General features: G+C 41.2%; 1 protein-coding gene across 1 annotated transcript in view; it reads right to left on the bottom strand.

Moving 5' to 3' along the window:
* Positions 1 to 353: 353 nt before the first annotated feature.
* Positions 354 to 27,431, bottom strand: part of LRGUK (leucine rich repeats and guanylate kinase domain containing) — a 104,611-nt gene continuing 77,533 nt past the window's right edge. The window contains exons 16-20 of the mRNA XM_036091688.2: positions 25,415 to 25,554; positions 14,641 to 14,729; positions 12,429 to 12,551; positions 5,463 to 5,614; positions 354 to 571 (exon numbers count right to left, since the gene is read on the bottom strand). Coding sequence (XP_035947581.2) covers positions 441 to 571; positions 5,463 to 5,614; positions 12,429 to 12,551; positions 14,641 to 14,729; positions 25,415 to 25,554 — 635 coding nt within the window. The 3' untranslated portion in view covers positions 354 to 440. The remainder of the gene's footprint in view (positions 572 to 5,462; positions 5,615 to 12,428; positions 12,552 to 14,640; positions 14,730 to 25,414; positions 25,555 to 27,431) is intronic.

Below are 27,431 nucleotides of genomic sequence, written 5' to 3'. Positions count from 1 at the left end.
TCTACAATCCTTTCATAATCAGAAGAACAAAATATTTCAATATCCCAGGGTATACACTAATGTTATAAATGGACACACTGAAATTTCAAAAGCAGAATCCCAGTTGGATATATCCAAAAATCACTATCCACACAGCAATGCAGAGATCTTGGGAGAGTTTGCCGTCTGATATTTCAGAGCAGGAAGCAGTTGGAAAAATCATTAAGAGCTATGAGAAAAACTGAAATTACATTTCTAAAAGCTAAGAATAATTTACATTTTAAAAAGACACTATTTGGAATCACAAAAAAAATTGACTGAGAGAATTAAAGGCATGTAGAACATTTCTTTTGTAGGTAGTTGGTTGAGTGGGAAACAGGATCCATGGCCAGGTAAGACAAAGGGATTGGACATTGATCAGAACAAGTTTTGTGTGTTAAGACCAAATGTCAGCTCCTGGTCTACTTGCGGCCCTGAGGGATTGGAGGGAGGATGAGTTTGGTGTTGAAACCTGGGTGGCTGATGACCGAGACCATGTGTCTTCTGTGTTGGACAGACCCTTTGTCACATGGAAGTGGCTGTTTACATAGCTCTGTAAGACATTAAGAAAAAAAAAGACAGTACATAGAGTTAACCTCCTGGTACACAAGAGATTTATTTGTTTACAGAGAAAATAAACATTGCAATGTTGTAAGCACCAGAATATTGTTTAGAATTAATTCATAACAAACTAAAGGGAACAAAAGACATCCAAACAAGAAAAATAGGGGATGAGTTTCAAAACACATCATGTGCAGGGTTGGATGAGCCTTAGGCTGTGTAGACTTGCCCAATGATCAGAAGGCTGGAACCCCAAGTAATCCCATGTTACTTTTCTATCCCGCTCATACCTTCTATAATGATGCCTGGGACCATATTCTTTTACAATCATACCTAACCTGGCTTAGTGCACGCGTGCGTGTGCACACACACACACAGACATGCACCCATATATATCCTAAAGTCCTTCCTAGAAAAGCCTCATCCACTGTGCTCTAAAGTTGGTTTGTTCACCAAGGATGAAGACACCAAGGATGTACCATAAAGTTCCATTGGGGACTATGGGCAGCAAGAAGAGTTTGAAAGATAGAGACTGAAGGTAGAGCACAGAGTGGCCACAGAGGAAGCCGAATTCTCCCTGGGGAGAAGGAGTGTAGCAGGGATTGAGGAAGTGAGGCAGGGGATTCTACAGAGAATGAGAAAAAATGGAGTGACCCATACCATAAGATTAGGAAGACTCCATCTATCGGGCAAACAGAAGCAATCTGAATCATGAAGGGAAATGGGCCTTTTTAAGGTATAATCAGAGCAAAAAGGGCACATTCCATGAGATGATACTATGTTAACAGAGGACAAAAAAAAAAAAAAGAAAGAGAGAAGAAAATGAAGAGCTCCTCCTTGTTTGCTGCTGCTGGTGCTTCTTTTCTTCCCCCCTACCATGGAGATGTTTTTCAAACTGGAAAGGGTAACAAAAACATCTTAAAAGAAGGAAGGCCCTGAAGAAGAAAGAAGACAGTGGAAGAGTAGGCCTCCTTTCTAAATCAGTTCAAATTTCCACACCCAGGGAAGTTGAATCCCAGGGTGCTGGAGTAAACTACAGAAGTGCTTTCAGAGTTTGGTCTTGGAGAGCTCACTGACAGCAAGAAAAGTACAGGAGACAAAGGACACTGCTTGGAACATGCAGAACAAAGGAAACATGGGAACAAAGATTTACAAACTAGTGCACTTGACTTCAAACCTTAGCAAATTCAAGTTTGTGAAAGAAATGGTTTGCGCATTTATAAAACACCATAGCGAGTGATAAGTGTTGGAAAGGGTTTGCAAATTATGTCAAATTAATTATTTCAAATTAACTTAATTTCCCTTTTATTTGGGCAGTCAACAAATGTATAGCCCATAGGCCAAGTCTGGTCTGCAGTGTGTTTCAGTAAATGAAGTTATTGGAACCCAGGCTATGACAGTTACATATTGTCATATTTACATATTGTCTATGGCTGCTCTCACACCACAATGGGAGGGTTGAGTCATTGCAGAAGGCTCTAGCCCTTCACAGAAAATGCTGACCTCTGAGTTAGAAAGCACCACTGAAATAGTCTTGTCTTGATTTCTGCAAGGCACGTATCAGAGTTTCTCACATAAGGACACTAGAGAGATGTGAGTAGAAATCACATGGCAAGTAGGCTCTCCCTGGAACTGAGTCCCCGAAGACTTGTCACAGGACACTACTCTCGGCCAAGTCCTGGATCCTGCTGTTGGCAGGGACTAGGACAAAGGCATAGGTAGCATGCTTGCTGGTTTTACAGAAATTTGTAAAACTGTAAATATGGAGGATGAACCAACACCCAAATGATCGAATTAAACTAGAATGTGGGGGGGCACCTGGGTGGCTCAGTCGTTAAGCGTCTGCCTTCGGCTCAGGTCATGATCCCGGGGTCCTGGGATCGAGCCCCACAGCGGGCTCCCTGTTCGGTGGGAAGCCTGCTTCTCCCTCTCCTACTCCCCCTGCTTGTGTTCCTTCTCTCGCTGTGTCTCTCTCTGTCAAATAAATAAATAAAATCTTTAAAAAAAATAAATAAATAAACTAGAATGTGGGGCTGAAACCAAAATAATAAAAAGAAGAAAATAAAAGCTGCCCTCACATAAGAAGAAAATCAAGTGCCTATGTGTTAGATGACGGAAACCTGGTTTGGCAGTTCGTGTGCAAAAGACAGGTGAGCTGAACTGACCCGGAGCCAGTCATGTGACCTATTGCTAAGCAAACCACCCCTGAGAGACACCGGCAAGACGGCAGACTGGGAATCTCCAAGCCCTTGCTCCCCTGTGCAAACACTGAACAGTGAGACTAAGTGAAACAACCTTGTAGGAGCTCAGTGAAAGAGCCCTAGCAACCAAGCGAATGCCCAATCAAGAAAAAGCCACATTAAAAACAGGAGGAAATTTCAGGTTTTTTTTTTTTTTTTTTTTTTTTAAAGATTTTATTTATTTATTTGACAGAGAGAGACACAGCGAGAGAGGGAACACAAGCAGGGGGAGTGGGAGAGGGAGAAGCAGGCTTCCCGCCGAGCAGGGAGCCCGATGCAGGGCTCGATCCCAGGACCCCGAGATCATGACCTGAGCCGAAGGCAGACGCTTAACGACTGAGCCACCCAGGCGCCCCGGAAATTTCAGGTTTTTTTGCCAACCAGAGAGAGTAGAGCACTGTGCTAACCTGCCTGGAGGCTGCCTGATGGGTCTCTGTGTCCCCTAACTCGGGTTTCAGAGGGCCACGAGTGACATGGCTGGGATCCCACACAGCTGAAGCTGCAGGAAGAAGTAGGTAAGGCTAGTGAAGACCCAGAACTACGTACGCCTGGGGCAAGACATTACTAATTGAAGAGGACAAAAGAACATCTTCATAAGGTCCCAAGAAGAAGCTAGGGTAAGACTGTTAGGGAAGTGAAGACTTTAAAAAGTGGCTGTGTATGCTGGGGAATTGGAAAAAAGCATACGCATAGGTCCAGGAAAAGTACATGCCCAGAAAAGGACTGGAAAGACCTTAAGCCTTCACACTAGACTGACCCTGGGCTCAGGACAAGACCCGGGGCGGCCTGCACCCTTGGAGAGGTGGCTGCTTTTTCAAATGTGATGTCAAAACATCACGGCACATGGCACATAAAGAAACAGGAAAACATGGCTCATTCAAAGGAACAAAATAAATCTCTAGAAACCATCCCTGCAGAAAACTACCACCATCTTCTGCTTATGTGTATACAAATTTATAATACCGAGTAGGTATCTAGCACATGACTTCTTTCTTACACCACACCCCATCTTGTTGGTTCTAGATAATACCATATATTACATTATAATATACATGTATATTATATAATTATTATATATTATATATATTATATAAATATTATATAATATACATGTATATTATAACATAATATATGGTGGTATAGGATGTTGCTATATTACCGTAGGACAGATCTCATTCTCAAGGCTCAGACATGATCTGATTTGCCCAACACTATGCAGTCAGACAAAAGTAGAAATGGAGCTAGAACCTGGTCTTCTGATTTTGAATACAATGTTATTTTCACAGGTAACAGCCCGCTTCCACTCTGGTCAGACTGTTTGGAATGCAGTTTTTGACTCTAAGTATCCCATTGAAGGAAGGGTACAAGAGGACAGAAAATAAGATGCGAAAGGTCTGGAAACACTGTCCTATGGGACACCAGAACCACGGTGGGCCTTGGTGACACATTTGGTCCAGGGCTCCTGGAGTTTTGTCCTCAGGCTCCTAAGTGGCAGGTCACAGTCTTTAAGGGGTTCCTAGAACACTCCCCACAACTGGTGAGATGACAAGAAAGTGTCTACTTCAGAATCTGGGATAACTCCTGGAACTTTGGTCTTGGGACTCTAATCCTTACCGTCTGTGTCCACCCTCACAAGTAAAATGCTTGAAAACACCTTATCTTGGCCGGCTGTCCTGAACGTAAGGACAGCTGAAGAGAGAGTCCTCCACCCTTGAGCTGGTGAGAAGCTGCCTGTTTAGGAACCCTGCCTTCTGGACATGCCAACCACTGTGTCCTCTTGTCCCTGGCAAACTAACAAGTCTTTATTCTCTTTCTGGTTCCCCTGGTCACCCTAAGGAGGGGGTCCTCACCTCCCCTCTGGGCTCAGGCAGAACTTCACCACCCACCCAGGCTATAAATGGAGGCTCCCTGTTAGCCTGCAGGTCCTACGGAATCCTCCAAGTTACTCATTGTTCTTCCCATCGCTCACAGAGCCCCACCTTCTATCCCAACACCGGGTTACTTTCTCCCGTTCTCTCTCCTTTCACCTCTAGCCCTTCAGTCTCCACAACACCGTGCAAGGTCTTTACTCGCTGTCATTTGTGAACACCCCTAGTATGCCCAGAGACAAAAATGCAATGCCCCTCTTGTCGGGGCCTGAGATACGCATTCACCTGTGTGTTGAGGAGCAAGGGGCATGAAGGGGGGTGACGTGGCTAGGCTGGGCCAGATCCTTTAAATCTAAAACCAACGGGATTCGGCCAGACTCCCAGGGCAGAAGATGGGCCAGCAATCGGAAACCTTCCAGGCTTCTCTTCACCCTCACTGAATGGAGCCCAAGTCCTCAAAGACCTCCTGCGGAGAGCACGTGCCCGCAACCTGGGAAGACCCCTGCCGGCAGAGTGGCTCAGTGGGCAGAACAGCAGCCTATTCTAAGCCCATTCTAAATGGCCTAAGTAAGTGACCTTGGGCACATTCCCGACCTTTCTGAACTTCGTTTCTCATCTCTAAACAATGGGAGACAAAAAACCCACCCTACCTCAGAGGAGAGAGTCTGACTTAAAACACTCATTTAATTAAAAAAAAAAATCAGGAAACAGTGGGAAATAGATATAATTATGATATTAACATTTATATGAGAACCGTATGTAAAATGACACATACCTTTTAGGGCCTGATCGGCCTCACTATCACTTACTCCTGATCCCGGGCGGGAATAGACGCTGCCCTCTGGAGGCTGAAAAGCCATTTCTTTTGACCATGGATAAGAATGAAATACTGTAGAATAGTTCTTGGTAAGGTGGGAATCCTTGCCGCTGAAAAACAAAAAGTGCATGATCCCGTTGAGATGACAAGCTCCCGAGCGCCACACGATCTACACCTGTGACCGCACTGGGTCACCTTTCCGGAGCCGTGTCAGGGTTCTGTGCCCGTCTCTGTTGAGCTCAAGCGATCAGCGGTCCCTGCGGCAGGAGTTACGCAGCACCGGGCATAGTAAAAGCTGTCCATATTAGCATAAACCTCTCCTCCAACCGACAAAACATAGCTGAACGCCTACTAAGGGCAAAGCATCGTGATGGATACTGGAGCGTACACAAGATGAGTAAGGCACAGATACTATGCCCAGGACTTTAGAATCGAGTGCAATTTACATATGGCATCTCCTGCTATTTCAAGGACAGAGGATATGAAAACGTATTAGGACAACACACTGGGCAAACCTAATGAGAGTTTTGGGGACTATGATTTTATTCCCCTTTTAGGATAAGGTTCGGGTGTGATTAGCGTGCCCAACATCCCTGTGTTTGGCCCAGTGCACTTCCTGCCACCAGGTTACTCTCCTTTGGGATTCACCTGCTTCTTGGCTTCGGAGCTCCTGGGGTGGGGGAGGGGGCGGGCAGCTTCACGGACCGGAGGGGAGAGGCTCATCCTGCAGAGCACTGTGAAGTAATTGGGCTTTGTTGCTTTGTTCACAGCAAGATTAAACATTATTTCTTAATCTTTAAGTTTATTCATTTATTACTTAGCTTTTCTCCTGTCATTTGTAAACTGTCTTTTCCTCATTTACCTTTGGAGGATCTATCTTCCTGTTTGCTCTATCAATTTGTGTGAACTCTTTATATATTGAATGTTGACTCTTTTGTTACATTTTAAATAGGCTGCTGTTTTTCCTTTTACATTTGTTTTGGACCTAGAGAAACTGAAGATGTTTATTTAGTCAAAATGTACTCACTTTTCCCTCTGTGATTTTTCTTATTTCTCCAAAAACATTTCATTAATATTTTAAGCAACTTACTGGGGTTGACCCTTGAACCATGTGAGGGAGGGTTAGGGGTGCTGACCCTCCCTGCAGTCAAAAATCCACATATGACTTTTGACTCCACAAAACCTTAAATACTCACAGCTTATTGTTGACTGGAAGCCTTACCGATAACAAATATCGGTATATATAAGTTGATTCAATCAACATAAGTTGATTAACACATATCTTGTATGTTGTATGTATTAGATACTGTATTCTTACTCTTACAATAAAGGAACATAGAGTAAAGGCTATTAAGAAAATCATAAGGAAGAGAAAATACATTTATGGTACAGCAGTACACTGTACTGCAAATAACCCGTCTATAAATGGACCCACGCAGTTCCAGTCTGTTTGTTCAAGGGTTAACTGTCTATACATATAATTAAAACTAAATTCTATTATGCAGAAGAGCTTATAATAAAAAGCAGCAATCCAAGCCCTACCTCTCCCAACACCACTTGTACTCTCCTGAGAGTCAACCATTTTTTTTTTTTTTTAAAGATTTTATTTATTTATTTGACAGAGAGAGAGGCACAGCGAGAGAGGGAACACAAGCAGAGGGAGTGGGAGAAGGAGAAACAGGCTCCCCGCCAAGCAGGGAGCCCGATGCGGGGCTTGATCCCAAGACCCCGGGATCATGACCTGAGCTGAAGGCAGACGCTTAACGACTGAGCCACCCAGGCGCCCCGAGAGTCAACCATTTTTAACCACATCTGTTTTTAGATATTCTGACAATAATCTTATTTGTAAATAATATGTTACTAGCTTTTATTGACTTATCAGTTTTTTTTTTTTTTTAAGATTTTATTTATTTATTTGAGACAGAGAGAATGAGAGAGAGAGAGAGAGCACATGAGAGGGGGAAGGGTCAGAGGGAGAAGCAGGCTCCCTGCCGAGCAGGGAGCCCGATGCGGGACTCGATCCAGGGACTCCAGGATCATGACCTGAGCTGAAGGCAGTGGCTTAACCAACTGAGCCACCCAGGCGCCCATTGACTTATCAGTTTTAAGTCGAACTTTGGTAGATATGGATGTCTGCTATCATCAGAAAGGATTCAGCTCACTTAATAACACTCCCCCTGTTTTTCCTCCCCCAAAGAGCCCTATCACTGTTTTCAGTTCCTCCATCTGTCAAATCTACACCTTCATGTATCGTATTTCAATCCTGCGTTTCTTGTTCCATCAACAACAGATGATGCATGTTGACTTTCCACCCCTACCTCCTCAACTTTGTCATTAGAGCTCTACTTTTCACTGCCAGTGTTAATTACAGTAAGTTTTGTCGTCAGAGTGTTGTCTTTTCATTATTTAGCCAAAGATTAATTTAAAATGTTGAAAATTAAGAGGTAATTGTTTACTGCAGAGCCTGGTGGTTGAAAGTGATTACACTTTCTTCCCTGTAGTTCCAACACGATGACTACTATTTCAGCACAGAAGTACATTTCTGGGATCAAATGTCAAATTCAGGTTGACCTCCACTTGTTCACACTCCACATTTAACTTAAGTTCATATCTTTGCAGTAGCAAAGGCTGATGCAAATCGGGTCTATTCAGGATAAAGCTTGTCATTTAATGAGGGTGTCTCTGTCTACCAGGATGATATTATGACTGTAGCAGAGATGAAAAGGGTAGAAGCAAGTTTTAATGAGCTGTCCCCAGGAGTTCAAGGCCCTATTACTAGGAAACACAGTCCAATTAGCTATCTGGGCTTGTCCTTGACCCAGGAGGAAATGTAGTGGGTGATGTAGGCATACTGAGGGGACACGTCCAATGTGAGGACACTCATGCTGTCTGGGTTATGTCTGAATGGCAAGCAGAAGCTGCAGTTCGTGGGTGGTAGTCCATGGCTGGAATCCAAAATCAGCTCTCCTGGAAAGCTCCCACACTGGGCATGGACACCTGCCTTCTGCTCAACCTATCAACTACAACTAGGGCTCGATGGCACCAACATTCCCAGGCAGAGACAGTCCAGGATTGAGCAATCTCCCTGCAGCTAGGGTTCTGCTTAGACGTTTTGAGTACTTGTAGGGACACCTGGGTGCCTCGGTCGGTTAAGCGTCTGCCTTCGGCTCAGGTCATGATCCCAGCGTCCTGGGATCAAGCCCTGCATCGGGCTCCCTGCTCAGTGGGGAGTCTGCATCTGCTTCTCCCTCTGCCTCTCCCCTGTGCCCTGCTTGTGCATTCTCTTTCTCAAATAAATAAATAAATAATCTTAAAAAAAAGAGAAGAAGCTTTGAGTACTTGTTATCAACAGTTATTCTATCTATCTCAATTTTTCTAAATTGAATTGCTCATTGGAAGGAGGGAATCCCTCATACCAGGTTGGACTGAGTTCTTGGGTTTGTCTCTTTTTGTCAGACAACAATTTTTGGAATCCCTTCACAGAATACTAGTCCCCCTTCAGGTAGAATACCATGATCCTAGGAGACTTTGTTTTCCAACCTCTTGCTCCCACATAAGGTAATTGCGTTTGTCTAAGAAGCACTTCCTAAAGAACTGAGACCAATACTGCCAACTTCTGGATTTCTCAGTGACTGAACAGCTCTTTCTTCTTGCAGTGGACAAGTGACATTAGTAATCCTGCTTGGGAGCTTCTCTCCAGAGTATACTAGACTGAATCTTGTTCTGCTAAATACAACGTTAGATGCATTTATGTTTTATGAGCTAGACCTTCTATTCCAAACTATAGAAGCATAAAGTTTTCTTCCTTCTTTTAATTAAAACACACAACAATCCATAGATTGTATGGCTAAATCTCTAAAGTAATACCAAGATAGTATGTTGAAGGGAGCACAGAAAGAAAATAGCAAGAAAAATGTCACTGGATTTTTAATACCTATTAGTTTGTTAGGTTTGGTTTAGCAAAGTACTGTGAACTGAGTGGCTGAAATTTAATGTCTCACGGTCCTAGAGTCTGTAAGTCCAAGATCAAGGTGCCAGCAGGTTTGGTTCCTTCAGAAGGCTGTGACAGAGAAGCTATTCTAGGCCTCTCCTCTAGCTTCTGGTGGTTTGCTGGCAGTCTGGTGCTCCTTGGTTTCTACATCACCCCAAGCCCTCTTCCGGTGCGTGTGTGTGTGTCCAAATTTCCCCTTTTTATGTGGACACCAATCATATTGGTTTAGGGGTCTACCTTACTACCTTACTCCAGTATGACCTTATCTTAACTAATTACATCTGCAACAACCTTATTTCCAAATAAGGTCACATTCTGAAGGGACGGACTCCAGCAGGTGAATTTGGCAGGGGGTGAGGTGGGGATGGGAGGGGCACAACTCAACCCATAACACATGTTCTGGTCTCTTATTTTTGAAAAAGACAGTAGGTCTTCATTTAAAGCACACACCAAAAAAAAGGTGGGGGGAGTCACAGAACAAGGTCTGTCTTTCAACAATTACTTTTTCCTTTCTATCAAAGAAAGTATTAAATGAAAATGCTTTGAAAGACAGATGTAAAAAAGTGGTAGAGTTAAAAGACACACATATATTACCACCAGCGAATGGTCAGACTTGAGGGTAGGTCTGACCCCCCCCTTTTCACCATGGGGACAGGTGATGTATAAGCCCAGTGTGGCCTGTTAAGCATATTAATTCTCTGTTATGGTATGAATGTATCTATCCTTCTCCCTTCAATTAATATTGAATATTAATACTAATTAGAATACTAACTAGAATACTAGGGCCTCTAGTAGTTGGTGAAATGGTAGGCCTGAAGGAACCCCTTAGAAGGCAAGGTTATTTTTCATCATCAAGTTTATGGGAGAAAATCCAAGTGCTACAGCAATAAAACTCAGAAATAAAGGAAAACAGCACTCATTTTTTAAACTGTCATTCTTATGACACATGCCATCAAAAAATATCCCTTTGCTGTGGCAGACCTTTAAGATAACTTTTTAAAGTGACGTTAATACTTCAAAAATTATTAAATATTCACCACTGAAAATATGGGAGAAGAACAAAGAAATAAAAATTGGTCATAATCTCATCACTACAAGATAATAATTTATTTATTTTTTTATTTTTTTAAATTTTTTATTGTTATGTTAATCCCCATACATTACATCATTAGTTTTAGATATAGTGTTCCATGATTCATTGTTTGTGCATAACACCCAGTGCTCCATGCAGAACGTGCCCTCCTCAATACCCATCACCAGGCTAACCCATCCTCCCACCCCCCTCCCCTCTAGAACCCTCAGTTTGTTTTTCAGAGTCCATCGTCTCTCATGGTTCTTCTCCCCCTCCGATTTCCCCCCCTTCATTCTTCCCCTCCTGCTACATTCTTCTTCTTCTTTTTTTCTTTCTTAACATATATTGCATTATTTGTTTCAGAGGTACAGATCTGAGATTCAACAGTCTTGCACAATTCACAGCACTTACCAGAACAGATAATAATTGATTCTATTTTGGTGTATTTTCAGTATTTTTTTTTTCTATACATACACATGAATATTTTTAAACCTAATTACACTGGATATACATATGTATCTCAATCTCCATACTTATTATTATATCATAGGCATTGATTGTATTTAACGCCTTATAACTTTAACATTTGTTTTAACATGTAGAGTGATGTGAGAAACTTAATTGTATCTAAAGGGCCAATTTTTTCCATTTATTAAATATTTCATCAAACCATCATGGATTCTTAGTTTTTTTTTTAGTATACAAAAATAAAATATGTATCCTGTAAAGACAATTTACAAGTTACAAAAAAAGGATAAAGAAGAAAATAAAAATATTTCTAGAGAAATCTCCCGTTAATAATATTCTAGTGCACTTCATTCCAGTCCCATTTCTTGTCTATTATGTTGCCATGGATTCAGACCCTGCAGAGACTCTGCCAAACCCACACGACCCCTTCTGAAGAATTCTCTACTTGGTTCTCTGTCACTGGTCTGGCCATAGATAATCAGATAAAGGATGGGTGCTTGATATAGGTGCAACCAATCCATAGACCAGCCTGTTTCCTACGAGGGCTCTAGCTACAGATCTCTATTCAAGAGTGGCACCCCTAGTAGATGGTGATTGACCCAACCAGCCAGATCTTTGCTTGGGAAATTTGGATTCAAGACCTATGTATGGAGAGATGGTCAGTTGTAGAAGTAAACACAGCAGAAGCAGGAACAGGATGTAGTAGAGAGCCTGCAAAGGCCAAGCACTAAAATCAGTGGTGGAGTGTCAGCTGTGGTCTATATGTGGTCTTCAGCTTAACACCTACTCAGCTTTTGAACTACACTTTGATATATTAAGCACTGGAACCCTGAAATGCCCTTTTGTATATTAGACACCAGCTGGTAAACATTTAGAAACACAAAGCTATACTAATCAGAGATGTTAATTGCAAATTACAAACACCAACTCTGGTTCATTTTAATACCTAAAAAGGAGTTACTGAAAAGCTTTCGTGTAGTTTATAGACTAATGAAAAACTGAAGAATGAGACCTATAAACTGGGCAGGAACCAAAGTAAGCTAGGTGCCAAGAACACAGCCAGGTCTCAATACGGGAAGAGATAGGTAGATCATCACTGCTTGCCCTCCACAATGGATTCTTGATCTTCCATTACCGGTGTCTTGATGGATCTCTAACTGCCCTTGCATCTTTGTGTCACTCCCTCAAGATTCAAAATCCCAGAGAGAAGCTTTCAATTGGATGAACCCAGGATATATGCCTGTGTCTTCCCTGGAGGGCCCTTCAAAGTCCATGGTGGAAGGTGGGGCCCTGCTCCCCAGTTTTAAGATTTCTCTGAAGCTTAGGGAGGAGTGCTGTGATCTTAGCTAATCAGCAGAAAATAACTGATTTTATTCGACAAAACTCAACTCACCTTTTCTCAGAATACGGTCCAATGGGAGCTTTAAAATAATCTTCACAAAGCTCAAAACTTTTCTGTAGTTCTAAAGCTGTAAAATAATGTAGACCATTGATAATAGGTGCTGGCACCGGACCCCTGAAATCAGAAAAAAACCAAACAAACAAAAAAACAAAGAATTTTGTAACGATACCAAGCATACACACACGTAATACCTAAATACTGACTGATATACCCACATAAATGTAAATGCCAATAAAATCTATTTGGAATAATGTAATATATCCACTCAACATTTACCCCAGAGCTTGTCTTAAAACACTAGCATTATTATATTCTAATTTGTAGATTAGGTGAATTTGTATTGTTTTGAATCTTCCTTATCCGTTAAGTCACTAATACAGGCAAATTATCTTCCTACTGATTAGTATGTATTCTATGTATTCTATTAGAAACTCTAGTCCATTTGTTATGTGAGTCCAGCAATGTATCAACTGCTATAAAAATTGAAACAGATATTTTCGAATTTTGTTTCTAATCCAGTGCTTTGAAATGATACCAGAATAAAATATTTCTAAAAATTCTAATATTATACTCTCAACTGAACTCCAGTGTAAACTATTCTTTTTTCATCTTTACTAGCCTGTTTCCCCAGAGTGACTTGGAAGAATCATTAACCATTTTTAGTGAAAAAATCCTGTTGCTATTCACCTCAGACTTGCTAAATAGAGTTGCTGTGTGCAAAGTAGCCCAATTGCATATAAATGCATGCAAATTCGAAGCATCTATCTGTCCTGGTATGACCCATTTGGAGCTCATATTTAAAACTGCTTCGGTTCTCTGTCCCCAGCGTTTTAATAAGCATGGCCCTGCTGCTGGTCAGAGGTCACACAGACTCCAGCTTTGCTGCTCTGGAAGACACTGCCTATCTCCTGGCCATCACCTTCCTGGCCCTTCAGTAGAACTCTGTGTATGCCACACAGCCTATCTTTTGAATCAGACTATCCAAAGATAGCCTATCAATATGGAGAAAATTCATCACACTTTTTGGATATGTAACAAAGTGACAAAACTTGGTTTCATTTATATTGGATGAAGATTTTCAACAGCTTAAAATTACAGATAATAAAAAGAGCTGAAATTGAAAAAAAAATTTAAATGGCTTCTTTATTCTGCTTCCTTGAATCACTGCATTCTAAAAAGCTTTTTAAAATGCGATAATTAAGGTCTTGTCATGTTCTTACTAGCTTTCTGAAAACAGGGACTTCACTGTATTACTCAAATTTTCTAAAATGTGACACAGGAAAGAGAATTCAGAATATCAAGGCCTATAACATTAATGAGAAAATAAAATGCAAACATTCTATAGCTATACTGTGACCCAGTTATTCATTTTGAGTAAATATTAAAGCCTAAATGTACCTCTTGATATGTAATAATTAATAGTACAGTAATTATTATAGCCACTAACTTCATGAAGCCTTTACTATACAGAAGAACTAAGTAAAAACTTTCATATTAAGAATAGAGAATTCAGGGGCGCCTGGGTGGCTCAGTTGGTTAAGCGACTGCCTTCGGCTCAGGTCATGATCTCAGGGTCCTGGGATTGAGCCCCGCATCGGGCTCCCTGCTCGGCAGGAAGCCTGCTTCTCCCTCTCCCACTCCCCCTGCTTGTGTTCCCTCTCTCGCTGTCTCTCTCTCTGTCAAATAAATAAATAAAATCTTTAAAAAAAAAAAAAAAAAGAATAGAGAATTCATAGGTTAATAAAGATACAATGATTCCCACCCTCATGGAATTTACAGTTTAATATGGAAAGGAGGCTTTAAACAAATGACTTTGCACATAATTACTATTGTTTTGAGAGTCATGATGGACAACAGCAAGATATACAATAGGATATAATGAACCCTCAGTCATGAACAGCCTTGGAGAAGGCGGATATATATATTCAAATTTCACCAGAAATACCATTCTTTATAGGCTTCAAAGAATGGAAAAAAAAAAAAAAAGCCATCAATTTCTAACAGCTATGAACACATTATGTCTTTTTAAAGTATATATAAATGAAAGGAAAATAAAACTTCTAGAACTAGGTTTACTACTGAATCACTGGGTCCACTTTAGTACAGAGGCCCCTGTTCACGTTGATGATTCATTTGGTATATTTGGATACTAGAGAATCAATCTAAAGATGCCCAGGTGTAAATAAATGTGATATATCACTACCTTTGAAACAGGAGTGTATGATGAGGAGGTATCTTTCCCATCAGGGCCTGCCGGGCTGTCTCATATTGTCTCTCTATAGATGCTCTTTCCTAGGCAAGGAATATGATCAGAAAATTATACTGATGTTAAAAATATGTCAGACGGTGAAAGTAGCTATAATCAATATCTTCTTACTAGAGATTGTCAAATATGTGGAAAGAAAAAGGGGAGAAAGGACTAAAAAACAACTGGTATTGGTTCAGTGGAAAGAAAAAAAAACTTTATAAATTAAATATTTTTATGAAGAATACAATATATCAACTTCATTTGACATCTAAATAATGTGGCAATTCCTTGTTAATGTTTATATATTTTTTTTATCTTTCCAATGAGATTATCTCTCAAGGATATATATTATTATTGTCTTTTTGTCTTCCCAGATCTTTGCACACAGAGTAGTCAACTGATTGATTATATCCAACGTTTCAGTACCACCCTGAAATATCTCCCACATTTCACCAGCATGTCACCATCACTATATACTTTAGTAAACATTTGATGGGAAAACAGAGACATAAAAGACACAATCACTGCCTTCAAAAGGTTTATAATCTGGTGGCAAAAGGGGATTTAAAAAGACAGAGGAAAGAAAAACAAGATAGCACATGCTGTTTTATAAATAGTACAATGTGTGTCTATATATGGATTATGTAATGGAGTGTGATCGGTTTAGCAACCGTCCAAGTGCTGGATCTCCTCACTTTAAGCAAAGCTGATGTATAAAATTCTCAATTTACAGAAAAAATAAATCAGCAAATTGCTTATTTATTTTACATAAAAGACTAAAGGATAAAGGGATTTATAATAACATTTATTTAAACAGCAATCTTTGCTTGCAGTAACTGAATCTAAAATAAACCTCTTTTGATTTTAATGTGACTACCAGGTTCGTCTATGAGTTGATATTTAGTTAAAATCACATAAGAAATGACAGCAAACAAGTACACTAGGGGAAGAATACCCACCAAACCTACGGTTGTGAGCCCATAACTCCGGGCTAACCACTTGTTCTGGCCTTGGGGGCTACCATAGTTTCAAGTGGTTGCGTGTGTTTTGGGGGAATTTTTCAAGAATCAATTTTTAAGGGGTAAGTTGATGTGATTCTAAAAAACATTTTTGCATTACAGAAATTAATCTGCAGGAGTGATGTCAAGGTTGGCCCAGTGAACATCCCTAGGAAACAAGTCACACCCCAGAGACCAGAAGTCCCTTTGGTCACTCCTATGTTTCCCTGTACACAGCATACACACACCTGAGCATAAAGTGGGAGCTCAATCTACATCTTTAATGTACAACAGTATATATTTGGGGAGATAATATAAAGTGTGAATAATGTCTACCATTCTTCATGATCTGGAATAGAATTTGCTGTCAACGGTTGCTAGCTTGAGAAATTCTGGGTCATGCTTTTGAAAGTGTTCCTTAGACACCATGACACATGAAAGCTAACGTGCAAACTCACTGAACACAGGCTCTCGGGTGTCTATTTGGTCGTCAAGACCATTTAACGGTGTCCCTGGCCATTAGCTCTGTGATTCTGTCTAAGCAGGACAAGGAGAAAATATCTGTCGGGCTGGAGGGATGGAGTCTGTAATGGGACAAGAAATGAAGAAAGAAACTCTATTTAAATTTCACCATTTAAAACTGTTTAAATAACCCCATAGTCCTTGCACTATCATCTCCCACTTAAATTGTTTCACATTACTACAAAATTACTATATATTGATGAACTCTGCTGCCCTATCCACTCTCAGGTTAATGTGTTATTATTTTTCCTCAATTACTCAATAGCAGTACATATATTCTCAATTGTGATTTTACTTTATACCATCTTTATTTTTTTTCTGTATTGATCCTCAATTTCAATTATATCATGACTGGGAGGATATGACAGTAATAGTGGAAGTACAGTCTGGATCTTTCAGAATTCCCACACAAAAATAGTCAGAGCAAGCCAACGGCAAAATAAAAAACATATCAAAACAGCAAGAAAACTAGGTGAAGAGATTCCCCTCAAACCCCAAATCCCCTCAAACCCCAAATCAGAAGAGAAATCCCTTCAAACTCCAAAATACAGGTGATAGTAGCAACACCACCACATGGTACCAGTGTCTATGCGAGAGGAAGACAAAGGAAGCAACAGGGGAACTAAAATACCTGAGAACAGGAGAACCTCAAAACAGCTAAAAAGTATTCACTGGGAAGAAAAGCAACACAATTGGGCACCACAGCTGGAATCCAGGGGAGCCTGTTCCTACCCCAATAGTGGGTAAGAATAAGGGGTCACAGTAAGTTCTGAAACTGACCCACTGGGGCCGTCTTCTAAGACAGGGCCCCACACCAGAGAAAAGCTGATAGGAGTGGAATCAGAATTAATTAGGGTAGAGTCAACAGAGACAAAGAGAAAGTCTAGACCAAAATGGTGGAGGGGAACAGAGCCCAGAAACCCCCAAAAGAAAACTGCCATATATTTAAACACAATTCTAAAGAAGCACGCTTCCTTATAAAAGTTTGAAAAAACGAATTTCACATAAAAATGAGAAATTTCCTAGTAAAATCCCAAAGCTATTATTTTAAAAAGAGAAAGGAGCAGGATAACCCCTTTATATACAATGAAAGTGTGCTCATAAAACAGATAAAATCTGTCATCTACTATTTCAAAACTAACTAAAAGACATTAAGGAAATAGCATAAAACATTAAGAAACAAATAAATTACAATTTTTTTTCCAGAGGGAGAGAGCACATGAGTGGGGGGAGGGGCAGAGAGAGAGGGAGAGAATCTCAAGCAGGCTCCTTGCCCAGTGCAGAGCCCCACATGGGGCTCGATCTCACAACCCTGAGATCACAACCTGAGCTGAAATCAAGAGTTGGACGCTTAACCAACTGAGGCACCCAGGTGCCCCAATAAATTACAATTTTTAAAACTCCTAAGGGAGGTGACAGACCTCAGGAAAGAATTAGAAATATATGGGGAAAAAGTTACTTCAGAAATGAAAACTGAACCAGAGGGAATAGAAGAGTGAATAAAAACAACAAATAATACCTTCAGAGGACTAGAAAGTGAATGGAGGAAATTTTTTAAACTCAAAAAGAAATCAAGAGGTAACAAGATTCAAGAGAAAATGACAAATATTTAAGATAGACAAAGAAGATCCAACATGCAAACAAGAGCCCTTGATAAAGAAACCAAAACAAGCAAACAGGATAGGTCACAAAAACTACAATTCGAGTCTCAAGTATGACAGACTGTCATCGACAGGCAAGAACTCAGGAAATGCTGCCCCCGTAGCCCTTCCTGGATCTAGCAGAGAATGCGCCTAGACAACAGAACTACTAGATATTGGCCTGAGGCCTAATGATGAGTATCAAGTGTGTATATATTTGAGAACTAAGACAAAAAGAGTTAAAAGGGAGCGAACACATGACTATGTGCTGAGAGTGTAGCTGGAACACAACCACAAATAACCAGGGCTGGGGGTGGGTGGAGAACATGTGCAAACAAAATTTTTAACTGTTCTTGGTCTTTCTACTGGGTGCTAGTCGTATTGGTATTGTTATTCGGAGACTCTTCTGCCCACGATCTGGATAAACCATGTGAGAAGTTTAGTGACACTGTAGTTCTATCATCTCCCATGTCATTCAGAATCAGGATGCTCAGTGTGAAAGAAAGATATGTAATAGAGAAGAAGACAAGTAAAAATCCCCAAGTCTTGAATCTGAATTGGAAATATTAACTTGAACTCATGAAGTTCATCTCATCTATCCACAGAAAAAGCCTAGAAGCAATGACCACCCCAGTAGCGACAAGCACTCCTGGCAACCACGTGTCCTTGCACTATCATCTCCCACTTAAAGAAACCAGGGCTGCTTGGAGAAAAGATGGTTTGCAGGTCTGGGACAGGGAATGCACAGAAGAGCATAGAAGATCTCATCCTAACAGAGAGCAAGACGGCTACTAAAGTCGACATGGATCATATTAAAGGACACAGGAGCCACCCTTAAGAGGCTCTGACTGGCCAAAGGTAGAACAATTTGAGTTTCAATAAAGATACAAAATGCAGTGGGTAGATACCATTCAATACATACAAATCAAGAACATAATGATCATAAACGATATTTAAAAATTAATTGGTCACCGTCAGAGAATAATAGGAAACCATTATCTTGAAAAAAGCAGTTAGATAGCTGATCCTATATGATCTGTGCCACTTGGTAGCCAGGTGGTAGATGAGAGGAGCATCTCTTTATAGTATTATTCCAGCTAATAAATCTGGTGAATGCTGTGCCCTGAAAAATGCATCTGAGTAGATGAAAGCACTTTTCTTTTGGAATCAAAATTGACATTGCTAAGCTGTGTGATCTTGGACAAGCTCTCTGAGCTAAGCTCTCTCACAGTATTGAAAAGAAGTGGTGCTTAGTAGATTTAGGTGCCCAATATTTTGTCACCACAGATCCACCTTCTCACTGGCTTTCATACATTCAGGTACTTCATGGGATTGGACTGCACTAATCTGCCACACACACACACATTTGCTAAAGTGTCTTTGAATGAATCAGCCATTCAGCAGTTTTTCTGGAGAACTGGATTTCAGTAAGCTGGTCTGCCCCAGGAGTGAGGATGGTCCCTAAGGAGGTCAGAAGACCTGGCTGAAGAAACAGATACAATTGAAGTTCAAGTGAAGGTTGAAAATCAAGCTTCTTCTGGAAGGCAAAGATCTAGTCATAGTTCCAGAGCAGAAAATCTTCACTAAGCCATCATGTATGTGCAAGAATGTTCGGCCTTCCAGGCAGCCAACCATGCAAAAGGGGGTTGCTATCAGTGAGGGGAAACTAAAACACAGTGATATATAACAAAACTCATGAACTTCAACTTCTTTAATCAATAGTATATGTGTCATATAAATAAAAACCTTTTACTGGATAGTGTTTGTTACATACTTTTTGCAATGGTAAGAAAAGAGCTGTGCGTTTGTTTTGTTTTGTTTTTTACTCAAACCTTAAAAGAAAATTGCATTTAAGAAGTAAGGCTGATCAATATTTCTTTACAGTTCTCCAGGAATCTTTCAGAGATGTTCAAATTAATATGCTCTGGGAGTCGTTCAGAAAAGTAAGTACCATTTAAGCTAAGAAGAGAGAAGAAATGAAACAACAAGGATTGTATAAGCAAGGAATAAGGAAATACACTGAATATTTTATTACTATTTAAACTCATTAAATTATGGTCATATTCATGGAAAGTATTTGATATTGATAAACTATTAGAGTTACAAGCAAGAAAAGTGATGTTAACAGATGTTTTTCCAGATTTGAAGACAAAGAATAACACTCTTGGACATTTCTTCCTAACAGAGAAAAGCCATGTGGGTCCCAGTGATCCCACAGTTGAGAAACAAAACATAGCTGTTGGTACATTAGATGTCGGTAATCCTGAGGACGTCGCATGCTCCATTAGCCCATTTTCTACTCAAAGAAAGAAGTAAGTGGTAGAAGGGCTAGAGACACCGACCTCACACCCCACCGACGAGAGGAGACCAGAGGCATCTCTACCAGTCTGTTCCATTCAATAAGGGCAGGGATCAGCTCCACTTTGTTCTAGTGTCTAGAACAGGGTCCAGCAAGCAAATACCTGCTATCTACTGAAAAGCAAATCTAATCCTTATACATGGTAGGAATTCAACAAATTCAAGATATGTGAGGAGAAGGGAAGATGAATGAGTGAGAAGAAAGGAAGGGAAAGAGTTAGGGAAGGGAAGGGGAGTCCTCTGCATATGGGAAAAGACAGGATGGCTATGACAGCAAAGGCTCTTCCTGGGATTGCTCAACTAGCAATGACAGAATGCACTCATCCTCCAACGAACCATCACGCAGACTATGGACACTACTTTCCCCCATGGCCACACCTCCCATAGCTCATTATTTCCCTTTTCCCAGATTTATATCCAGGGGGACAGGAAGCTAAGTCTCAGCCCTTAGCAAGCTCTCACCCTAATGTGCTCTACTGCTGTGGTCTGGATTCCTCACTCTCTTCGAATCCTTCAGATTGATCATGTAGTTGCACCTGTTTGGTTGTGGTTTCAGCATCACCCTTGGACTAAAACCCTGTAGACTGCCCTTGATTTTTCAAGCTGCAGGAAATCCTACCCAATCCCAGAGAGGTTAAGTAACTCATTGAGGCTTGTCCAGCTAGTGAACAGACAAATGGCCCTCATTCCACTACACCAGGTGCCCTCCTCCACCCCCAAGTGCCAGCATCCCTTGCGTCCTTTTCAACCTTTGCCACCTCCTTCCCTCTTCCAAGATAAGCACTCTCCTGACTGTGACGGTCACCACTTCTTTGTTATACTTTTACCACCTAAATATGCATCCCTAAGTATTATGGTTTAGTATTGCCAATTTTTAAATTATATATTATTAGAGTCATATAGTGTGTACTCTTTAGAGTCAAGAATTCTTTGGTTCAACAGGATGGTTGAGAGAGACATTCATGGACCAAAGTTTGTTCATTTTCATTACTGTACATATTTAACTGTATGAATATTCAAAATTTTACTTGGCCAATCTACTGCTAGTGGACACTTGAATTTCCAGTTTAGGACCACTATACACAAGGCTACTACGAACATTCTTGCACATACATTTTGGTGCACATGGCCACGCATTTCCATTGGAATCCCACTGTTGAGGCATAGGGTACGTGTATGCTCAACCTCAGTGGATAATGCCCACTTACTTTCTAAAGTGTACAAATTGAACCTTCCACCAGTTGTCTTATAAAAATTTCCACTATTCCACATCTTAACAGTCAGCTCAGACTTTTAATGCAGCAGTATCTTACTGCGACTATAATTTGCATTTCCTGATATGAGGTTGACTATCTCTTCACATCATTATTGGCCATCTGGATATTATCCTTTGTAAAGAGGTTTTTCCATGAGTTATTTTTTCTTAATAATTTATAAAAGTTCTTTATATATTCTAAATAAAAGCATTTTGTTATACTTATTATAAATATCACCCCCTCCCATGTGGTTTGTCTTTTTTCCTCTTTAATACTGTTTTTTTAAATACATGTTACTAATTTTAATGTTCCTCAATGTTTTAAACTTTTCCTTTGTAATTAGTGCTTTTTGTATTACATTTAAGGAATCTATACCTGCCTCAAAGTCATAAAAATCTTCTCTTACATTATCTTCTAGAAGTATTCTTGCTTTGTCTTTCACATTTATCTAGGTAATCCACCTTAAATTTTGTAATCACACCTTGACATACATGAAGTTAGAAACTCTGCATAAGGAAAGGGTGGAATATTTGGATGGGATGAGACAGAAAGACCTCACGTGCACAGGGAGTTTGAGGTAGATTTGAGCAGAGAGGAAGAACGCCGAGAGGAAGAACACTGTCTTCAATTAAGTGGGAAGGAGCTTCAGAGAAACAGAACTCAGAAAGCCTAGATGATGGAAATTTCCACCCATCCATTACTGTCAAATGGCTCTCTTGATAGTTTCTAAAGGTAAATATGAATACATTAAATCTACAGTGAAGACACCAAAAAAGGCACAAAAATTTCTACTTTTTGGGGGGAACAATTTAAGATACAGGTTTTTGACAGAGGAAGTTGCAATTTTTCTTCAATCCACTAAAAGCTTTCAAAAATACATGGAAATTTATGTTGGGGAAAGTAAAATGAGCAAAATAACATCTTCTCCAAAGGGTTGCAATGAAAGGTACATGAGATAATTTACATGAAAGCCCTTTCCAAATTACAAATGCGGTGTAAAGGCTATTTATGTTCTCTAACATAACATGATAACGTCTCTCTAAAGCTTCTGCTGTCATGTTGCCCATTTTGCATTGTTAACAGCTACACAAAAGATTAATAACCTAAAATCTGAAAAGTACTTAAAATTTAAAAATAGTATTGAATCCATCATCTTTAAAAGAAAATGAGGCACTAAAAATAACTTTAGGCACATTCTACCCCATATATATGACAGCAGCAATCTAGTATTTTGCACCTATTTCTGAAGAATGTATCTACCTGTTGGTTGTTGGGGGATTTGATTTGCTTCTCTGTGAAACTGCTGTTACATCGTATCTCTGCCAGCACCGATGGGCAAAGACCCCAGAACCTGGAGGCTGCAGGGAGTTTGAGCTTGTTACCATCGGGAATCAGTCACTGCTAATGCTCTAACAGGGGACACAAGAGATGTTCTAGGCCAGGCTCTGGATGCCCTGGATTATGGGGCTGAACAGTTTCTCAGGGAGGTGACTGCAGGGAAGGAGTGACCCCGGGGATAAGTTCATGAGACTACTCTTGACCACAATACCTGCACCCCTCCCCTGTCGACCACCACCAAGGTGGCCCCTCGTACTATCACACTGCCTTTTTATCATACTCTTCCCTTTCCAGTTTCTCCAAACTCTTCATTAATTTTATACTGAATTATTATTATCGATTATTTATTATTATTATTGGTCATGAATTATAGCTAAGAACACATTGTGTGTGTGTGAGTTTTTTTGTTTTTCCCCATCTCTGTTCCTTTTATCCTCTGTTCTTGCTCCTAAATACCTGAGTGCCCTTGACCTGACAAAAGCTGTCTTTAAGCCTGGAGTTTCTCTAACAGGTGAAATTCAGACTGGTCATGTTTAAATAAATCATGATTACCCACTAACGGGCAGAGGGGTGTGGCAAATCAATGGTGTGTGTTGCTCATCAGTGTGTGTGAGGCTGTGCGGCAGGACAGCAGAAGTGGGATGTGAGGGGTTCTGGTTGGCAGAACACAGACTTTATCATGAAGGAATAACAGTGGCCAAGGATTTGTTCTGGAGTTTACGCTATGGATATGCCACGTCCTGGGGACATAAAGAAGAACCTATATTTGCAAGTCTAAGCCCCAACACGCATAAAGCCATATTATCCAAGGACAGGATAACAAGTGTAGAGAGAAAGGGGGGGGCTGACCCATAAAGAACTGAGGTTTCCCAGGATGGAAAGACAGAGGCTGAGAGGCTCCTCACGGAGAGGGAGCCCCCTAGGGGTCAGTACTAGGTGAGGGTACTGGTAGTAGAGGATATGGAGAATACCAGCGCCACTGGCTCAGAGTGGAACTCAGGCTCTTAGACTAGGGGCATCTCCATGGTAACCATGGTGGCCTGGAAGCCAGGGGCTCTCCCCTAATCTTCCAGGATGGTGAAACCCTCAGGGTTCTTGAACTTGATCCAAAGAATGGGAGTGATCCCAACTCTTCATGACTGATATTTGACTTCCCACAGATCCTGGTGGATGGCAACAATTCCAGAATTGATTTATTTTGGATAAATCAATGATATTTCCTGCCACTTAAGTATCATGGTACAAATTCATATTATTTATAAATGTTTAGAGCGCACCCACCCTCTGTTCCTCCTAAGAAGCCCTGATCTGTACCCGTGCTGTTTGCCCTTCCACAGGTGACTGGACAAGCAGTCTCACATGATCTCTGTGGAATGGCTTGAAAAGTCCAGCTGGGCCAATTAGATTCTCTTGCCTCCCACAATATGAATGACAGAGACAGAGAGAAGTGACCAGGAATTGGGAGCACAGAGCCAAGAGGCAATGGAGAGTCAGGGCTGCTGTGCATGAGAATGAGCTCAAATTAGGTGGGAGGGAAGCCTGTGTGAGTGGACGAGGCTGGCCAGGAGAGAGAGGAGCACAGAACACTTGAGAATCAGGAGCAGAGACGACAGGAACTTGATGCCTCTGGAAGGCAGAGAAATCCGAGCACCTCACTCGTTCATTCCAGTGCTGGGCAGTACCTGTGAGGTATTTCATCCCTGTTCATGATGCACTGGGAAGCCCCTCGCTACATTTTTTCTATGGCACCACCTCTTACTTAAGCTGACTTGATCGGGCATCTGTTTCTTGCCCGTTGAACACTGGCCTCGTAGGACTTAATCTGAGCAGACTGCGGAGCTATGCCTGCGTATTCTGCAGCCCAAGATTATTCATCTGAAGTAACCAGTCGGATTCTTCCGACCGCCGCCTATGGTTCTGACTTTAGAGTATGATGTGATTATTTGCTGACAACAGCCTCGCCTTCAGGAAACACGAACTAGGAGCTGACAACCAAAAGGCAAGTCCTGTAGCATCTCTGGCGACCGCAGTGGCCGTGACTTAGGCCTCCTCACACTCCCAGACCATCCTATAAAACCATGACAGATGGAAAATGAGCACAACCTAATCTGCGTGCAGAGCCAACTCTGCACGCAATCCTCCCGCACGTACCGATTTTTCTGGGTGGTCCAAGAACTGAGTTGGGACAGTTATACGACTGGCTTGAGTGCTGCAAAGTTATAAGACAGGGTCTCTGAGTGGACTCATTTTGAAGGCTAAGCACAAGAACACTTAACGTTTTACTCTAACAAGAAAGCCAGTTTTCTCTTGAAATACATATTTTACCACGTTAGTTCTGTCAAAGTCCTTTTCTATTCTTGCTAAAGAGAAGAGCTGAGTGTCCGAGTTTTCAACTAAGGGCTAGAGAAAGGTACTCACAAAAGCTACACTGAATATTCTTTGTAGAGCCCATGTCTATTCCTACAGGTGTAGAAAGAGACTTAAAATGTCTTAAGCTCATACCAGAGAAGAGTTTTGGCGAAACTTAGTCTCAAAATACCCAAATCCCCTTTTGGTCTGAGCCATGTGATGCTCAGATGAGGCTCTATCCCTCCCTGCCCCCCCCCCCAATCCTTACCACTGGGGTTTTTTTGGCTGCAAGTTTGGCCCATAATTTCACAAAGTAGTTTCTGTCTGTAGAATCCAGGAAATCACACAAATTCAAAGTGGAGAGCTTCCTAGAAAACTCCTCAGATTTCATCGGAGATATCTTAATACCTGGTAGGGAAGAAAGCAAAGTTTACAAATAAAAGGCATGAAATAGGATAAGGGAAGTTCCTGAAGTGACAGAAATTTTTTGTATCTGGATTTTCCCAAACACAGCAAACTAAATACTTAAAGTCTGTGCATTCCAACTTGAGAGTAAGATAACAAAAATATGTCTTAGGGGCTCCTGGGTGGCTCAGTCAGTTAAGCGTCTGCCTTTGGCTCAGGTCATGATCCCAGGGTTCTGGGATCAAGTCCTACATAGGGCTCCCTGCTCAGCGGGGAGCCTGCTTCTCCCTCTCCCTCTGCCTGCTGCTCTGCCTACTTGTGCTCTCTGTCAAATAAATAAAAACTTTAAAAATATAAAATAAAAATATGTCTTAGAAAACAAGGTAATAATTATTATTGATTATAGTAAGGACAGGCCACAGCACCTAGTAGAACGTGTCCCGGGAGCACACTTGGTGCTCTCAACACAGGCTCATGAAGGGAACTGAAGTAAATCTTGGTACATACAATACCTTCCAGACACTTAAAAGTCACACTGATAATTACTTTCCATTTGACAAAATTCTCCTAAGAGGCTAGAAAGAAAATAAAACATGCAACGCTGAGAAGAAACTTAAAAAAATAATGGAATGGATGATGAGGTCACTGTTTGACAGAATTTATTCATAAATAATGCTGAAAGTTTCCTTTAAAACACTAGAATGTCCAGAGACCTAGAATATAAAGAATCTAAATTTCTATTACTGCTCATCCATAGCGAGCCCTGATGTAAGTGCTTTTGGATATATATGAGCATCAACTCTTTCAGGAATATTGCTTTAAAAGTGCTAAAATAAAAAATCTAAAAATGCCAAAATAAATTATTTCCACATGCCCCACCAGTCAATATGGCTGACTGAACAGACATGGGAAGCTCTCCTCACCCAAAGACAAGAAAACACTAGATAATATATAACAGAAATTTGTCTTGCCTACATAGCACTGCTGAGAAACCAAGAAAGAAAAATTTCCAGGTGCTGGAAGTGAAGGTTCCAAGTCAGAAGAGTGGGAATCGATGCCAAGAAGTCCAAGTGCTCCTGGGGCTGAGGTTTCTGGACTGAGAGAGGCCAGTCCCTGTGTTCTTGATGCAGAAGTCCTGGGCTCTTTGATAAGGTGAGAAGCCACAAAGGGGGTGTCTGGAAATCTCAGCCCACGGACCGAGAGACTGTGCCTGGACACGGAGTCTCGCCTGGACTGAGGGTGGAAACACCTGTGGAAAATCAGGCCTCTGATCCTGTGTTGTGTGCTGGTATGGAACCTGAACTCAAACTCCCACCAGATTGTGTGGCAATCCCAGGCCAGTAAGATAAGGAAAAAACTTGTAGGCAAGTCAAAATATTTAATCATGTCGGAAAGTCTAAAGCTCCACAACCCAACACTTGCCTTGAGAGAGAGAGACACAGAGAGAGACAGAGACTCAGAAGATACAACAGATGAGTGAGTCCACACCCGAGGAATTCCAGGCAACAGAGCAATCTGAGGAGCACTGAGGTAACTACGGTTCTAACAGTCACAGCGATAGTAAGGGATAATCGCATGTGGAGACCTTCTTTGTTAAATCTTCATGATGGAAAAGCCATTCAGTCCATATTTGTTGAGTACCTGCTACGTGCCAGCTAGGGCTCTGGACGCTGGAGATACGGCAGTAGACAGAAAGTCCTGAGCTGTGGGAATTACCTTCTCAGGTTGGAGAGAGACAGACACCACATCAGATGCTATCGGTGGCGGTATTGTGCAATGAAGTGAATGGGAAGCCAAATAAGGAGCCAGAGCCAGAGAGGGCGTGATGGTCAGAGAAGTCCTCTCTGAGGGGGTGACATCCGGGACAGGCAACTAAAATC

Source organism: Halichoerus grypus, chromosome 12 (genome assembly GCF_964656455.1).
Source record: "Halichoerus grypus chromosome 12, mHalGry1.hap1.1, whole genome shotgun sequence".
Classification (NCBI taxonomy): domain Eukaryota; kingdom Metazoa; phylum Chordata; class Mammalia; order Carnivora; family Phocidae; genus Halichoerus; species Halichoerus grypus.
Note: the sequence above shows the minus strand (reverse complement) of the source record. Positions and strands in the feature narration are given on the sequence as shown.